Source organism: Amblyomma maculatum, chromosome 1 (genome assembly GCF_055883805.1).
Source record: "Amblyomma maculatum isolate TAMU_Amacu chromosome 1, ASM5588380v1, whole genome shotgun sequence".
Taxonomy (NCBI): domain Eukaryota; kingdom Metazoa; phylum Arthropoda; class Arachnida; order Ixodida; family Ixodidae; genus Amblyomma; species Amblyomma maculatum.
Genome location: NC_139344.1, coordinates 158,471,000 through 158,489,785, shown reverse-complemented (window position 1 = coordinate 158,489,785; position 18,786 = coordinate 158,471,000). Strand labels below are relative to the sequence as shown.

Here is an 18,786-nt window from a genome sequence, read left to right as displayed (position 1 = left end):
CTCTTTCCCCCAATCTTTTTTGACCACTGACAGAATCTGAGCACCTGTTATAAAGAAGCAGCAAAGCATTTGATTGTTCAGTCTTTCTGATTGACCAGTACATGCTTCCTGCCATGTAGCTACCTGAGCACTGTGTTGTTTCCTTTGCAGTATGAAGAAGTTCCTTTGCATCTCTGCAGAGCCTTCATTCCTATTTCCTTTCTTTCCTGCTTCTCTATTTTTGGGTTTAAGTTCGTGTCACATGTTTATCATGTGCTTGTTGGCACACAATTTCTATAGTGAATGCAAGCATGCAATCATTTCAAATTTACTGCTTATGCTTTGCTGCACTCTATAGCTCTTCTGATGTGGTAATAGTGTTTTAGAGTAGCACAATTAATATTTTGCTCTTGTTCTATGCATCCAGATATTACACATGTAACAATACATAAACTGTTTTGGCTCTAAGATCTAACATGATTTCATTCCTCCTTTAGAGAGAAAGATCACTGATGGGGGGGACACTTGTGGAAGATAATGGTTGCCTAACTTATTACAAAAGCCACCTTCCAGAGTACAGCTGAAAAAACTGCAGGGGCACTTAAGTCTCCTTATGGGCTGTGAATGTGCTACTGTTTTGCTGCTAGAGTGTGTTTCTTTAACAGAGTTGGACTTAATTAATGCTTAGTTTTGCACGGTTTAGTGTTTGATTTCGGATTGTGCTCGTTGAGACCTTTTCAATGATATATGATGACATTGTAGACTAAACATAAGTTGTCAACTGCAATTCAATAATTAGTGGCTATCAACTAAGACTGGCAATTAGTGTAGTGCAGTCATACTTGATGTAAGATATCCAACAATATATGACAATGCTGTAGCATGAAGTTCAATTTTTAATCACAGCTTTAACTAATTTACAGTACTTAATTAGGCCCTACAATTAGTTTCATGCAGTTATTTTTGACATATAAGTTATCCAGTGATGTATGACTTAGTGATGCAGCATAAAGCTCAATTTGATCACAAGTTTTGTGTTTTAATTAATGATAATTAATTGAGACCTACAGTTAGTTCATTGCATATGCACTCAATGTAAGCTATCCAATGATATAGCACTTGTGGCTGTTGGACTCGACATAAGCTACACAGCCACTGCTGACTCATTCTGTACAAACATTCAGTACATGGCACGTATGAGCCAATTAATGCTATGCTTTAAAATTGTGGTGATATTGCTTGATTATGTAGCCTGTAACTAGTCCGTTTTCTTGGCAATGCCTAGAGATAAATTCAAATAGAAGAGACTTAAGGGTCTTTCAAGAGGAATTTCTCCTGCAACTTACCTTCCCAAAAGAAACTTTTTAGTTATTGAGTATGATACATGTTGAGTCAGGTGGATGTCAAGCCATGGATATAGTGGCAAGATTGTTTTGGTTTGATTTAGCTAATATTTTATCAGAGCGAGCATTTTCTTCACATTTGCAGCATAGTGTTCATCTTAGATGTCTGGACTTACTGTTATTCTTTCATTTTATAAAAAAAAAATATTTGATTAAAGTTATCCTTATTTTCGTTTTGTAAGAATATTTAAAGACGGGAAAGATTTATTTTGAAGTGGCGTGCATGTGCCCTTTAGTTTTTTAGTTTTTATTTTACTGCAGTCACTGCAATCATTAGTTTCATGTAGTTGTACAGACTCTTCATATTGTGGTGTAAATAAACCAGTGGTTTTTCTGCAGCCAATGCCATAGAATTGTTCTGTTATTGTGTAGGCAGGGTTCTTGGAAGTTCCCTACACAACATTATTGTTCTGATTTTATACTTGTACAGAATTCATAAAAACAATGGAAGCTGGCATTGTTTATTTCAGATGCCTGTGGAAGACATGCACCAATTGGTACAGACATATCCCTAATGCCAAACTACAATCCCTGTGCACAGCTGCAGACCATACAGTATCCACTGTACTCCATAAATCTGATCAAAATGCAATCAGTGCACATGTTGCAAAGCATAATTATCATCAAACACATTAAAACAAAATAAGCATATATATTATGTGCAGGGAAACTTGTGGCTCTAAATACTTCAGTTATGGTGCTATGATTATGTGAAAGTTGATTCACTGAAGTTTTGATATATATATATCTTCATGTATAGAAGCAGTATTGTTTAATTATTGTCAGGTTTCTGTGCAGTGCACATCTAACCCCATAAGCTTAGATGTGTATGTGTACCACTGGGTTATTAAACTGGTATAAATCAAGTCCATATGCAGAATAAGCATCACATTCTACTTGGTACATTCAGAATGGAGCTAAGGTAGTAGGCAATGTACTGCAGCCTTTATTCGAACTTTCTTTGCTTGTACAGCATTGTCCACTCTTAGTGAGAACACTGGTCACTCTATTCAAAGTGCCATTTCGTTTAACCCAGCCATGCATCACAGCCAAGTGGCAGGCCGCGTGAAGCACTGCCTCCAGGTCCCTCTGGCCCCAGGCCACTTTGCTTCGATGTGCGGCCGCATCAGACGCTATGGTACTTTTAATAGAGTGACCAGTGTTTTAGTAAGTGTGGATGTGGATGACCCTGTTCCTGTGGTGTAGAGCAAGCAGGCATGAAGCTGGGTCAGACCAAGGTTTACATAATATTTTTTTTCTTGAATAGTATTTAATCCTTTTATGGCGTCCAATTCTTAACTTTATACAAACTGTGGGACAGAACATACCTAGCTGCTTTGCATTTCTTTAAGACTTGTATATCCTGTTATAATATTGTACTGCTCATTTACTTGTTTCTTTTTGTGTTGCAACTTCATTATGCTTTCCCATGCACAGTCCCTGCAGAGAGTTCATTCCAAATTTATTGCTAATTAATTAGTCTATCTTTCAGCGCAATTGTCATAATCATGTTGTAGTAACATAGTATGTGGTGTGTTGTAGTGATCATCACGTCCAGGAAACGTGTCGGAACATGCCTGCCGTGGCTCTGACAGGCTGCATGACATAGGCTTCCTTCATGACTTCATGCCTTTTCATAGAAAATACGAAAAGGAAAAATTTAACTTACAAATGCCAGGCATTCTAGCATAAGAAAGAAGCTGTCTAGTAATGGATGCTAGGGAGAAAATTGCATCAGTATCAGAGCTGCTTTAATTGCTTGACTGCGCCAGTTATAACTCTGTTAATAAAGACCCATTGCTGGGAAGTGTTGGAGCAATGTGACCTTTTCATAATGCCTCAAACTAACAGAGTATGAGAAAATCTTGTCATCTCAGGATGATCAAAGCTCCCTTAAATATATTTGCTGTTAGTGCTTTTGATTGATATAGTATATGACATTCTCTGTACGCAGTTCGTGGGTGGGCGGCACTTCTACCTGCCAGCGGTACGAGCCCTGCAGCATGGCATGGCCAACATGGATGTGTTGGTGATGTTGGCGACTAATGTGTCCTACCTATACAGCGTCATCATCCTACTCTACTTTGTCGCCATGGGTGCTGACCACAGTCCGACTACATTCTTTGACACCGTGCCCATGCTCATAATTTTTCTCTGTTTGGGCCGCTGGCTCGAACATCTGGCCAAGGTATGTGTAAAATTGTGCTATTTGATGTCACCATTGACTAGAATGACTTGCTACATGGGGAGGGGTTGTGTGCTCATCTCTGTCGCCTGGCCCAGGAGCTGCTCATAGTGCAGCAGATTGATGATGCATTGTTCGCCATTTATTATGTGATAAGCATAAGAGCCCCACAGGGATGAAAAACTGGCGGTGGGGCGCACTTGTCGCCTGGCATCTGGCAAGCAGCAAGTGCCACCTGTCACCTGCAAAGCTTGATAAATGGAAGAGCCTGCTACAACCTTCCACGGCTGGCAGCAATCGAATAACAAACCTATTCGGTCGGTAGTCAAATTTCGAATATTTGCACGCTCTTATTATCGAGCCGTAAAAGTTAGCCAAAGTTAAAAATTAAATGGCAAAACTTCCAGGTAGGGGGATTTGGCAAATGAGGACAAAACTTGGCAAAACTTCCAGGCAGGGGGATTTGGCAAATTAGGAAAACTTCATCCTAATAGCACATTCTGTTTACACAGTTCATTGCATCAGCCCATTTGAGGGCCTGCCATTTTCATCCTTAGTGTAATGGTGTGGCCTATAATGAACACAGGCTTGTTTGGCATCCTTGGATCTTTGTTGCATATATCCTTGTCTTATTAGGGAGTTTCATTATCCAACAGATTATGTGCATTGATATTGAAGTTTCATTATATCTATCGGAAACTTGCATTGCTTCCTTGACATTTTTGTGCAAGCAGGTTGATTTTCTCACCACCTATTGCAAAAAACTAGAAATGCTCTTATTTAGATGTGCTTCACATTAATTTCTATAAGTGGCAGCAGTTAGATGAATCAATGTGCCTTTCACACCCAAAAATGCAAATTTAAAGTGCACTCCTTGACCATGTTGAAAGAATATACTTGTTTTTACATTGTGTCCCCAACTAAGAGGCTAAACCACAGGTAGAAGTCTTTCAGGAGTGCAGGTTTTATTAATGAAATGTAATTTTTTTTTTCTTCGCTTACTCACGCGTGACAAGATTGAAGCGTGTCCTTGCAGTATGCCATGATTGAGAGTATGCATGAAGGAATTCCAACATCATCACCACCACCACCGACCTGACTGCACCCACTGCAGGGCAAAGGCCTCTCCCATATCCCTCTAATTAATCCTATCTTGCGCCAGCTGCATCCATTCGACCCCCGCAAATTTCCCAATCTCATCCGCCCACCTAACTATCTGCTGCACCCTGCTACGCTTGCCTTCCCTTGGAATCCACTCTGTCTTCCTTAGGAACTAGGGGTGTGGAAATATTCAAAATTTTAAATACAAATCAAATATGTTTGTTATTCGATTCATATTTGTATTCGAGGACTCGATATTCAGAATTTCCGAATATATTTGAAAAATTTCAAATTCATCGCAGTTTTTCTGCACTGCGCGCTTCACCACAATGCTTGACCCCGTTTGGCTGTGCAGGGAAGCAACCTCAGAACGCTACAGGGCCGTTTTGTGAAGAAGGAGCCTTCTATTTTGAATAGAGGGCCTTCCCTACTGTTTCTGCAAAGCAAAAAAACTTGATGAGACCGAGAAAAAGCGTTATTCTTACTTTGGTTTCATCTCGTATGCGGACATTCATTGTACAGGTGTTCGTCATGTGCAAATGGTTTTCGGCAGTTTTTCGATGCCCATTTGATAAATCAAGCTTTCATTTAATTCGGACATTTTTTGTAGTCCATTGAAAGTCGAATTAGCGAGAGTTGACTACTCGGCAGCGATATGATAGCGCCACCTGGTTTCATGCAGATCCTTCCTACAAAAAACAGGTACAAGGGATCTTGTATAAAATTTATACTAGATTTTTCAGTAGGGTATACACTTCAGTGCAATTCTAATTTTATTTTATTTGCAATTATGATGTGAATTTTGAAGAAAAAAAAAAAGCAAGATGAACTGTGTTTGCTACTTTTTACTTTTCTGTTTTTCACTGATCAGATATTTGGTATTCAAAGGCAGTTTTTTTTTTTTTTTCTACCTGTTTCATTCATATTCGAAAATTTCAGTATTTGCACACCCCTATTGTGAACCATTGGCTATCTTGTTCCCCTTCGCATTACATGACCTGCCCACAACCATTTCTTCTACAGTCGAGTCCACTTATAACAATATTCGAGTGCCACGAAAATTTTATTGTTATAACCGATAATTGTTATAAACTGTTTGCATGAAAAAAAGCATAACAACTGCAAAGAGGGGCCACAGACGGCAAGTGACATACGAGCTCTGTCGAGGCACCGTTTTGGTGGCCCCGAAAGGGGCCTTGTAAAAGATACGAAAAGGTTGCTACGGCTGCCTCTCAGCTTGAGAAATTCCGAAGTAATGGTGGGGTAAAGAGAGAGGGACAAAACTTTTATTTAAAAGCCGCCACCTGGCTGGAAGTACACATTGTTAATTAGCAGGGCAAACTGCTTTGCCTTTGTGGCCAGAATCAGCCTGGTGATAGGCAAGTTCTGGGCACAGGCACCAAGAAACCACTCGTGGAGGGCCTCCTCCATTTCCTTATAGGCACCTTGTCGAATGCATTTGCAACCACTGTCAAGTGAGGACTTTTCTTTGTCGAACTTCTCAGCAGAGCGGATGATCGTCGACACTGTCGGTTTCGATAGTGCATACTTCTTAACCAAGTCACACATTTTCTTACCCTCTTTGTAGTCCTTCACGATACTGCACTTCATCTCCAAATCGATAGCCGTGCGCTTTCCTTTCACCGGCAACGTCCGATAATCAGCAGGTGGATCAGCCATCTTCCGTTTCGGTGGCGATTCAAACCAGACAGAGAAACCACGTGGCCAGGAATGACCTCGACGCAATCAGCTTGCACAAACAACCAAATCCGTTGGCAGAACCAGCAGAACTGTCTTCAGAATGAAGGGCGAGCGGGCAGATCAGCGCTGTCGGCATAGCTGTTGGCGCATTTGCGAAGTCCATTCGTGTTTCGGAGGGTGGCGCGGCGTAGAGCTATGGGCGCAGCCCATTTGTGTTCGAAGGAGTGGAAGAGCGGCGGGAGAAAGGCGCGCGAAGCTGGCAGTGTGGAGAAGGAGAGAAAACAGGTTCTATTGTATGAGTGTGTGGCAGGGAGGGTGCAGCAGCTGGAATTTTTTTTTTTTTTTTCGCATTCCACTACCTTTTGGCATGAGCACTCAGGGGCCAGACTTCATTGTTATGTATAACCAATAATGCGGCATGGGGGCATTGTATTAAGCGGGTTATTTTACCATGGAAAGCATACAAAAGTGGACGGTGCAGCAGCTTTTCATTGTTGTAACCGATATATTGTTAAAACCGGTATCGTTATAAGTGGACTCGACTGTACTTGATTTGTTTTACTGTGTGCTTTTAATATTTTCATAGTAATAAAAACAATATTGGAGGTATGCATGACAAAGCAGCACTGTAAGCTATGAGGTGCACTGTAGCAGAGGCCTTTGGATTTATTTTAAACCTCCTTGAGTTCTCATAATATACACTAAACTCTAAATCATGGGGGAAATTGTTGTATTTCACCTTTGTCAGGGTGCTGCCACTGCAGCAAAGGATGAAACCTGTAAACCTGTGTTTAGCAGTCAAACACTGTGACTGTTGAACAACTGCAAAAGATATTTTCTGAACAGCTGCATGCTACCTTCAGTTTATTGCCATACATTTAACACATTAATTCTGGCCCCAGCATTGGAAAATTTTCCAGTGTATACACCTGGCTGGCCGCTCTGACATAACCTTGTTTCTCAGCGTCCATTGACTGTTGGAGCTCTTGCTGAATCTGTGTACCCTTTACTTTGTGGCAATTTCAGAGACATACTTCGGATGCATTAACTAAGCTTATATCACTGCAAGCCACTGAAGCTACATTACTGATGACGAATGGTGATGGTGAGGTGGTGTCCGAGCAGAAAATTGATGTCAACCTCATACAGAGGAATGACTCAATAAAGGTAAGATTGAAATAATCTTCATGAGGCTTTCTTTTTTAAGCCAGGAACTTTAAAGGATTGTTTCTGCTCCAGAGCTACTTATTGAAGATAGCGTATTGATATGAGTTGGGGGGGAGTGATTTAACCTTTTTCAAGAACAAGTGCAAACTAGCTGTTTGATGCTTAGTAACTATCTGATGTGAGGCCTGTAAGGTATTTGTAAATAAATAAAGTTGCCTTATATTTTATATAATTTCTCGTGAATTATGATCTGTTACCTGTGCTCACATGTTTTGTTTTTTGTTCTTTGTTCTTTAGTTCTGCACTTATATTATGCTTTTGTTCTAACATCAACCTTTGTATTTGCCCCCTTACACAACGTCTCCCTTGAGGCCTGTAAGGTATTTTTAAGCAAATAAATAAAGTTTATACCAGCTGTTTAGCAGATTTGTTGGTTACAACACACAAGGTCTGACTAGACATTTTTAAGTGGTGGGCTCTCATGATACCTGTAATGCTGCGCTCTACATATTAAAAGTCAATGTCCCTGTCAGTGCTAAATAGATCTCATCAGTGGGTTTTTACATGCCAGTAACTTTCTTTATAGTTGTAATTCATGGTGTAGAGGAAGACGCCAGGTTAATTTTGCATGCACATCAATGTATGGACATTTTGCATCGTAGTTAAGGACATCTGAAGCTACAGGAGTGCTACTACAGGTGCACGGCTGGGCAACAACTTAAATAGTGTTACAGCAGCCTATTTTTGCCCCACATTGGACTGTCTTTTGTGTGTAGCTCTCTAATTGTTCTCTTCTTGACTAAAATGTATATATATATATACCATTCGTTGTAGTTTCAAATATGCACAACCAACTAGCCAGCCATTGCATATTAAAAAGTTACTATGAAATGCCTTATATTGCTTCAGTCATCTATGCCTGACCTGTCCTCAGGAGAGTTCTCCACACAGAGTTTTTGCCACAGTGGTTCAATGGTTAGAGCGCTCGATGGCTAAATCCAAGGATGTGGGTTCACTGAAAATTAATGGCAGATTGGGCTAGTTGGTAACAATTCATAATTGGTCAGCACTGCCATCAAACAGAGAAAGGACACACAGAGTGCCATTCTGTGTGTCCCCTCTCCTACTCTGTCCCGTTTGTTTATGCTGTTCAACTATAATGAGGCACCTTCACTACTGGCCACGACACTTGCTTTTCAAGGCATTCGTGTACTCTGAAATGTCAGTAAAGAACCCCAGGGGGCCGGAAATTCTAGAGCCTTTCCCTACGGCATCCCTTCGGGATAATCCAAACCAAGTGTTAGTTAATATAACATCAGTACTGAATTTCTGCTGTTCTAGGTTTCACATTTGAGAGTTCAAACACCTGAATGCCCATCGTATGTTTCTTTGTAGAGATTTCCTGAAGTAGTGCTGAAGAATAGTTATATGCAGCTTATAAAAATTGGTTTTTACTGGCACTTGTGATGGAATTTGCCATTGTGTATGGGGTTCAAATTATTTTTATTTTTTGTCACTTTATATCAGCACCTTCACTGTGGATGTTACTGTATTTGAAAAAGTAGATACAGTCGAACCTCGATATAACGATCCTCAATGTACACAAATTCGCGATTTAACGCATTTTTAAAAAAGTTTTCAATCTCTGCCCTATTGAAAACCATGTATTTTTTCGTGATTTAAAGAAGTACTTTTATGCTGCAATTTCGATTTAACGAAGTCCTTGCACATCCCATGCATGTATCAGCAGCCACCTTGCCAATGGGATGAGAACTAAAACTTTAGCTGAGACACACCGCGCCCTACATCAAAGTCACTTTGAGGGGAGGGTTCAATATGCGGCACGAAGTAGACTTTTTTTTTTTTACAACAGTTGTCTATCCTTCCACCCATCAAGCGTCAAAGAAAGCATGCGGTCAGCCGCGATCATGACGTGAGCTTTTAGCATCATTCGCTTCAAAAGCTGTTTGCTGCTACACACACTCCAATGATTTTGTGGCAGCGAACAGCACCCACCCCAATCGCTTCATGAACGGAGGGATGCGCTAATGACTAGCTTTTTCTTTCCTTTTCCATTTGTCGGCAGCAAAAGTGTGAGGCAAGTTCATTACGCGTATAAATACGGCAGGTACGTAGGTACGCGTGTGTGAGACTTCAACAAAAGATTGCCCCGCAAAGGTAGCCGCGCCAGCGTGGGCAACTCACTCGCTCTTTGCTCACATGAAGAAAATTGACGCATTCGCATCCGTTTAAACAAGACAACATTCGGCATCCTTATTCGTAATTTTAAAGTTCCCATCTACTAGCAGTGTTCCACTAACCTGTTACTTTATTTGGGCAGCTAGAAGATGGGAACCTTGACGTAACGAAATCTGCGATTTAAAGAAATTTTCGGCTGCAAGTAGGACTTCGTTATATCGAGGTTCGACTGTCCAGTGAGCGATTACGCCCAGCAAGCCCATGCGACATCACATGGACGGTGCGCACGGAATGTGTTGCCCCAATAGGTCGCGAGCGGTCACCGGAGCACTTTTTAAAAATTATTTGTAAATTATACGCTCCACGCAAAGCTTTTAAATTTGACTCGAATACTCATAAGGAGCACCTCTATGGATTTTTTGCATTAGAATATTACCGCAAGTACCATTTCAGGGGCCCTTTAATGTGTTAATGCTGTCGTCACTTGGCCTAAACAAGCTTGTAGTAAGTGGCGTCCGAAGGTCAGTGCATGATATCTTTGGCATAAATCTTATGAATTTGTTTTTGTTTGATTTAGCAGACATATGCACAATATAGCATCTTGGAAATTAAATTAACTTTTTTTGCACTTACTCATTTAGCAACATTTCACTCAAATTGTTCATTCAAGTAGTCTGCCATGCTGCAACTATTTTTAGTTTCGCCAAACAGGGTACTGCTCCTGTCTGGATGTTCTTGGTGCAACTTTCAGCGAAACTTACTTTTCCTTCTTCATTTTCTTGGTAATAGAGTTTGGGCTCCAACATCTTTAGGTAATTTTTGAAATGGGCATTGTTTGATAATTTTTTTTTTTTTTTAAGTGCTTTCAAGAACGAACTTGATATTGCTTGGGAATGTAAATCAGACACCTGCGACATGGTTGTGTATGCCGGAGACTCTTCTGACCCTTTGTGTCTAGCAGTAAATATAGGAACTTCGAGTCTAGCAACACGCAAGATGCACGCAGGTCGGCGGCCTAGTTGGCGGTGCATAATGTTTTTTAAACAAATAAAGCCTGAATAAATTAATGCCGAGCAGAAACGTCGGGCAGTGTAAATATTAATGACCTTATCCTATCATACATCAAGCTTTGTCTCACAAAATGTTAGCTGATGAAAACAATGAAAAATGAAAAGTATTGTAATTTGTTAATTTGAAGTTTATTTGCACTTGACCTTATAGTTGCTATGACGAGTGAAAAGATTGATGGTATAGTTGCTGTGTCGAGTGAAAACATGATTGTGTGAGGTTTTCATGTAGCGGCTATATTTGATAAGCAGGTACTTCATCACTTCATGTCTGTTAAACATGTATTGTTCCTTGGCTGGCTGCAGACAGTGGTTCTACTGAAGCATGTCAGATGGTAACAGAGTATCTTTTTGGGGCTTTCCACTCAGGTTCTCCCTGGTGAAAGGATACCTGTGGATGGCAAGGTTTGCAGTGGATCATCAAATGTGAATGAAGCTCACATCACTGGCGAAGCACTTCCCGTCTTCAAGAAGGTTGGCTCTACTGTGATGGCAGGCTCTATTAATGAAAATGGAGTTCTGATAATCTCAGCAACTCATGTTGGTCAGGACACAACCTTGGCTCAAATTGTACGCCTTGTTGAGGAGGCACAGTCATCTAAGGTGGGTGAATGTTTGATCTCAGCTCCCATTTATGGCTGAAGATGTGTGATCCCATTCTAGTTGCCCGTTTTGTATTTTGAGGCTATTGTCAAGATGGCAGTTTGCAAAGGTATATTTTTGTTTGTGTGGCAGTGCTTTTTGCAAAGTCATTAGAGAAGTATTGAAACTAGATTTTGGTTGCATTTTTTTTTTTTTTTTGATAATGATACATAAGACATTACAGCACATGGATCACTTCGTGGTTTTCACCTAAGACTGCTGAATAATTTCCACTTAAGATTTTTCTCATTCCTGTATTGGTTTCGATTTAAACAGTCAAGGGATGGCTATAATGTCAAAGCTAAGTTAAAATGAAGGATGAAACGAGGTATTATCAGTGCTTTTTGACTCGTTGTAATTCTTATTCTTGAGACAGGTTGTCTCTAGTGGTATAGTGAATTAACACTATAAGAAGCGATTGTATATAATTTTTTTTTGCATCCCTCACGTGACTGAGACTTAACTTTGGGGACATAGCCAACGCTTGGCTCTTGAAGCTGAATTGAAACAGGTGAGAAGAGAAATTCGATTATAAATTATTTAGCAGTCGTTGGCAAATAGCATATGGTTCTTCGAAGAATAAAACATGCAATCAAAAAGCAACCAAAAATGAGGTGTCTATACTTCTTGAATCTTTTACTTGCCAGTGTTCCAAGATTGGATTATTTAAACATCATTTTTTCATTTCCGTTCATTTTTATTTTCACGTACTGTATGGTGATAGCTTAGAACATGACAGCTATAATAATTATTGTCAATCGGTTTTAGTACTTCGAATTACTGCTGGTAAATGAGCCCATTTTGGTCCCTATCACGGGGCCATTTATTTGTTTGGCCATGTACTGGGTGCCAGGCCACCCATACGCGGCAGCGCATAGTTCGAATTATCCATGGCAGAACCGACTCGTATTGAATGAACAGGCTTTTTTATACATAAATTTCAATGAAGCTTGGCCGAGCCAAGTAGTGTAGTTCGAATTATTCAAAAATGTGAATTAATGAGGTTCAAATTAACGAGCTTTCACTGTATTATGCTTCTATTCCAGGTTGCAATTACAGATTTGCAACTGGCAATCATTAACAGCCATTTTGCTTTTCTTAAAAAACGCTCGCCAGTACACAAAATGCAGGGAAAATGAGAGGCTTTAGTTATGAGATAACATCCCTTATGTAATGCCCCATAACAGGGGCCTTTGAGGTACAATAAATAAATAAATAAATAAATAAATAAATAAATAAGAAAGAAGTCGAAAGAGCACGTGATATGAAATTTGAAGGTCATAGATTCGGATCACACTAGCATCTTGTGATTGTTTTTCTTCTATGTTCTGATAAGTAATTGTTCACATTTCATTAATTCACACTTCACTTTAACCAACACAAAAAAAAAAAAAAAAAAAAAAAAACCTTGTGCTTTCCTTTGCATTAGCGGCTGTTGGCCCCTTCTTATGTAACTCATCAGCACATGTCACTCCATGATGCGCATGTCACAAGACTTTCTCTCCAGTCTGCACTGTTTTCAGATTTTCCATCAACACTTATACTGCTATGCAACAAAAGTCATTTTTGTGCCTGAAAATTGCTATTTTTTATAAATTAGCGGTAAACTTTTTGGATCGCCAGCCTAGTGCTTTAACAACTGGTTTCACTGGAAAAAGAAAGGAACATTATTTTTAGTCTGCAATAGTTTGCCATTAGAGGACTTCATTTTGTCATCTGTCGAAGGTGGACGTTACGGAATATGGCGTTACCTCCACGAGGTGGTTTTTGTCTAATCGCTTCTTTGTTACTGAAAACACCTGGTAGAGCTGGTTTTTAAGTTCAGTTCCTCACGAATAATTTATGCAACTTAGCACTGTCTTTCATTGGCATGACGCACTGACAGTGTTGCATTTCCTAGAATGTCTACGGATTAGGACATTTAATGAAAATGTACATTCACTATGGCAGTTCAGAGAGTCTGAGCACATGGAGGGCTTGGTGAATTATGTGCATGGGAGGAGGTAGCCTCTCCATTTTACGATCAAAGCTAGCTACATGCTCATGATTCTGTGCTGCTGCACGCTGTCTAGTAGGTTGAAATCCAACAGCTTATAAAAGTAGGGGTGTGCAAACTTTCAAAATTTCAAATAGTTTTCAATTAGTATTTGCTTTTTTTCTGCCTATAGTTAATGGAGGATTTCATCTGTAATTTAATTTGACAGTATTTAAAAAATGTTCAATTTAGTTAATGCTCAGTTTTCAATGTTCTAATTTGCTTCACACACAAAATGCTGCTATTCGCATAACTGTATATTAAAGCATACAGGGTGTTTATCAAAAACATGGTATAATATTTAGAACAAGGTTTTTTAAAATATATTGTTTACTTTGTCATATTATCGTCATTGAGGGCAGACATCGGAAAACAATTGAGATGCACAAAAGAGAGCTAACAAGCAAGCTGGTTAAGTGACTATTATAGTTAAATTGTCACTAGCTGTTTGTTTCTTATTGTAGTCTGAGGTTTGTAGCTCGCTATTAGTAATACCCTAATCGGTTTCACATTTTCTAAGATGCAGTTCTCATTGGCACTGCAGTACAAACATTCTGTCCATGCCTCAAACCAAACCAAACCAAAAACATATGGCGGAGGAGTGCATGCAGCCACATTTGCCAATGTGCGTCACCAAGCTGCATGTGTGTCATATGCCCTCACCTGCTTGCTGCTCTCACCTGGGCACTGTGAAAAAGGGAATGTAGAGCAATACAGCTTGCTAATATTCATCAAATGGAAAGTTGCAGCTTGCCAGTACCCACTTTGAGGCGAAAACTTAAAAGCCGACAAAAAGGCTTCCACTGCAGCATCCCTCCTAGCCGGAGTCACTCTGAGATGTTAAACCCCATAAACCAGCGAAATCATCAAGCGTTGCATTCTCTCTTTAAAGAGGTTTGGAACAAAATGTCACTTCTAAAACGGCGTTGAAAAGTAGATGAATTATGGCATTCTTAGTAGCTGCCTGTAGCCTGTTGCCTCAGTTCTGAATGGTATTGAATGGTATTGTAACCTGTTTACAAGCATGTTTGTCGCATTAACTAGTAGATGGGCGGTACAAACAAAGAATGGGCACTGACACGATGTTTCCATGCCCATGCCCATTTTTTATTTGTCCTGTCCATTCTTGCAGCCTGTATCTACTAGTCATGTACCAACTAGCCCAACAGTCTATTCTTCTGTTGCAGTAAGTTCTTCAGGCCTAGTCTTAAGGGCGCCGCTACATACTGATGTGCAGGGGTTGCCTTTGCAAACTGGTGGTTTTTGTTGAGTGAGATTTTTTTCTTCCACAGGCCCCTATTCAGCAGTTGGCTGACAAAATTGCAAGCTACTTTGTTCCGGGTGTGGTGGTGCTATCAATTGTGACTCTGGCTGTGTGGCTTGTTTTGGGTTTTATCAGGACTGATCTAGTGTACAGTTACTATGGCAAGGTGGGTCTTTTTTCTGTGTGTCGCATGCACTAGTTATAATCAGTTGCACTGACGTTCATTATAATCGTAGTCTCCTTAGGGAGAGTCATCTCTGATTCCTGGCTCTGGTAAGCATATTTTGGCGACATAAAAATGGAGCATGGTGCTTACGTGATGTGGGGATATTAATTTTAGGCTTGTTTCACCATGATTAGGGCTTAAAACTAGATGTCCATGCTAGACAAGTTGGTGCACTTTGTTACACTTTCTAGTTCTTGCGAATTAAATTTGGATGCTGCAAGTCATAATAGGAAGCACAGACATTCTGTTTCACATCATCTCCCGAGGATATTTGGATGTGCAATGATTCAATTTAGCATACAATACATGCTTTGTTAATTTCAGAGAAATTAAATGCAGGGGCACAGTTACACTGCCATGTGTTTTCGTAGTGGCCCTTTGTTTCGTAGCACTGATGCAATGCCAGTTGCTCATTCATAGTACAAGATCCACTCCCAACATTGTTACGTTCTTAATTTTATGTATGTAGTGTATGCTCACATACTCTAGTAGGCTAGTAGACAGCCTGCAAAATATTACTCCATAAAATTTTCTTCATCAGCCACTATTGATGGTTCATCAATAATATATATTTATTACTCAACAGTACACTCATAAAAAAATGGAGGCACGTATTTAGGGTATGGACTTTTATTTCTTTATTTTTGAAAAATTCAGCTGACTTTTTTTTTTGTATTTCAGAAGTTTCTTCTTTTTTTTTTTTGTTAATATTGTTTTCAGTGAAGGAATTGAGGACTTTTTTTCATGATAATTTTTGGCAGCAATCTTGCTTGGTGAAAAATCACTTGGAGTCTATTCCTGAATTTTTGTGGGCATAAACAGTTCATTTGCCAGTAATAGCCCGCAAATGGTAATACACTTGTACAGTAGGACCTCATAGCAAACACGGATGTCGAGAATTGTCGGATGAAACAAAGTAAAAGCACGGTTTGGTTTGTCCATGCTTTATTTCTATGGGAGTTGTACCTGTATAATGAAATAAGAAATTCAAAATTTCATGCTCAATTGACATAACGAAGCAGTTTTTTGTATTCACAAGCTAAAATTGTGTAAAAGAGCCCAAAAAAATCTTCAAGAAATGCAATGTTAGATTGCTTTAATTGCCCATCGCAGACGTGGGTTCAAATTACCTGTGCATTTGCATGTTGCGCATCTAATGACAGCAACAAAAGCTTGCATCAAGGCTCAGAGGCATGGGACTGGCACGTGATCAAATCATTGCTTAGTCATGCCACGTGCCCGTCAACCAACCCATGCGTGTGCACTACACTCTGAGTCCATTGACTGTGTCACGCAAAATAGCAACTCAGAAGCACGAAGCAGTTTTGCTTGAGGCGAAAATTGAAGTTTTTTTGCAATGCTTGAGAACAGGTACGGAGAAGGGACATTACTGCAGACTTTGCTGCTGCACCTAGCATTGTGTGTGTGTTGACAATCTTGGAACACAAGGCAGAAGATTGAAAAGAACCGCACCAGAGGCGTTGTGGAGAACTTTTGGAAGTGAGCGACAACCCCCTCAAACTGGCACTTCCGAATGTTGCTTTTGAGAAATGCATTATTGAAAAAGCAATGCAAATTAAATGAGATAAATGGCAGACAAAAAAATTTGGCAAACACACTTTAGACTACTTATATGTGAGAATGCTAAGGCAGTGTAATGATTAAGAGTCATGACTGTGTGTAATGTTTGTACATAACCTACAGTGCTTCTGCAGTGCTTCTTGTCAGTTGCTGATTAATGCTGTACAGTAGAATCTCGATGATTCGATTATGACTGATATGAATTTCGGGATGATATGAATTTTAAGAATGCTTTGAACAGACTACATTGTATAGAATATGTTAAGATTCGGGGTGATACGCAGAGTTTCTGAACCCGCCGCGGTTGATATGAACGTGCAAACCAGTGGCGCATGCGAGCAGGCCGGCGCGGCTGGTCTCAAGAGGGTAACATACCAGACGCGGCCGCCGCTAACTCCTCTCCACCTCCCGCCGCAAATGATATGAATGAACGTTGTACAAACGCACAAAGCCACCAAGCGGCTCAGCGCAAGAGCTCACAGGGGGAGAGGGTACCCACCGCGGCTGCTACCTCTCCTTTCCAACCCCTCCCCCCCCACCCCGCCAGCCACCCTACCCCCACCTCCCTTTTGTAGCTAACCGACGAGCACTAGACGACGGCCAAGGCGAGGCACGTGCCCAGTCGTGTATGTCACTCATTTGCTGGCAGCTCATTGGTCTATCGAAAAGTTGTCTCGCCGGCTGTTCCCAGGAGGCCTGTGACGCTGGCTGCCGCTGCAGTAGTTCTCCATTCGCCGCTTCTTTCTGTCGTTCACAGTGACGTGAACTGCCCAAATATTAGAGAAGCGTGTCGACTTAGCAAAAGAGCTAGGGTTGGCACCGTCGACGCTCTGCACCATTGTTGGGCAGCGAGATGTCATCTTGAAGAATGTGCAGCACTTCGGTGCGAATGTGAAGCAGGCTAAAACAGCGACCCATGTCAAGCTGGAAGAGGTTCTGCTGACTTGGTTTCGCGAAGTGACAGCGGCCGGCGTCAACGTGGACGGCAAGGTGCTGCGTGAAAAAGCCGACACCGTCGCGCTTTCGCTTGGAATTGAAAATTTCCAAGCGTCTGGGGAATGGCTGCACCGGTTTAAGGAGCGGCACCGACTTGTCTACCGGGTCGTCTCAGGTGAAGGCAAGAAAGTGGACCAGTCAGCTGTAGATGAGTGGCTGAACACGCTGCCGGCGCTGATTTCGGAGTATGCGCCACGCGACATATTTAATGGCGACGAGGCGGGCCTTTTTTTTAACCTTCAGCTAGAAAGAAGGTTGTGCATAAAAGGCCAGGCATGCCAGGGCGGCCAGAAAAGCAAGGAGAGAGTAACAGTTCTCTTTTGCTGCAACTCGGATGGATCCGAGAAACTCCAGCTTACCGTCATTGGTAAGTCGAAGAAACCGAGGTGTTTCCGATCAGCAGAACGTTTGCCTGTCTTTTATAAAGGTAACCGAAAGGCGTGGATGACTGAAGATTTTTTCCGTGAGTTCTTGACAAGCCTTGATCGAAAAGTGGCGTCAAGAAACCGGAAAATTTTGCTTTTCGTGGACCAGTGCTCTGCCCAGCCAAAGGAAATTACATTCAATGACGTGAAAGTCAGGTTCCTGCCGGCGAACACTACCAGCCATCTTCAGCCACTGGACGCTGGGATAATTAGAAATGTAAAACATCATTTCAAAGGACTTCTAGTGAGGCGTCTGCTGGCAAAAATTGACCGTAAAGAAGCAAACTTGCGGATCAGTCTCTTAGATGCTTTGCACTTTCTAGCTATGTCGTGGGATAGTGTAACTTCAGACACGATCTCGAACTGTTTTAGTAAGTGTGGATTTGCCATTGGACTTGATGCGGCTTCGGCAGGAGATTGTCAAGAGCCAGATGAAGACTACACGACTGATGGCTGGGACAATCTGGAAACTGAAGCTTCGGCTCAGGACTTCGTTACCGCGGACGACAACGTCGCGACCTATGGGCTGAGATCTATTGAAGACTTGGTCAACAAAGCGGATGATTGCGAAAATGAGCCTGACAGCGATGGTGACGCTGACGACGAGTGTGATCAGCTGCCGTCAACGGCAGATACTCTTCACGCTTTGGACGTTCTGCGCCGCACCGTAAGTGCGGGCAGCGTGAGCAACGAAACCGCTGCACGGTTTTATGCCTTTCAGGCGGGGCTTGTCCGCGACATCAACGGCAAAAAAGTGCAGACAAGCATTACGGACTTTTTCGGCCGCAAGTAGTTCGCCATAATAAAGTTTGGTT

At 41.2% G+C, this 18,786-nt stretch overlaps 1 protein-coding gene across 2 annotated transcripts in view; it reads left to right on the top strand.

The window, feature by feature from the left end:
- LOC146204725 (copper-transporting ATPase 2-like) overlaps positions 1-18,786 on the top strand; it is a 77,381-nt gene that overhangs the window by 17,381 nt on the left and 41,214 nt on the right. For both annotated transcript variants that reach the window (XM_084589442.1, XM_084589443.1), the window contains exons 9-12: positions 3,337-3,570; positions 7,396-7,536; positions 11,172-11,405; positions 14,772-14,909. In XM_084589442.1, coding sequence (XP_084445568.1) covers positions 3,337-3,570; positions 7,396-7,536; positions 11,172-11,405; positions 14,772-14,909 — 747 coding nt within the window. The remainder of the gene's footprint in view (positions 1-3,336; positions 3,571-7,395; positions 7,537-11,171; positions 11,406-14,771; positions 14,910-18,786) is intronic.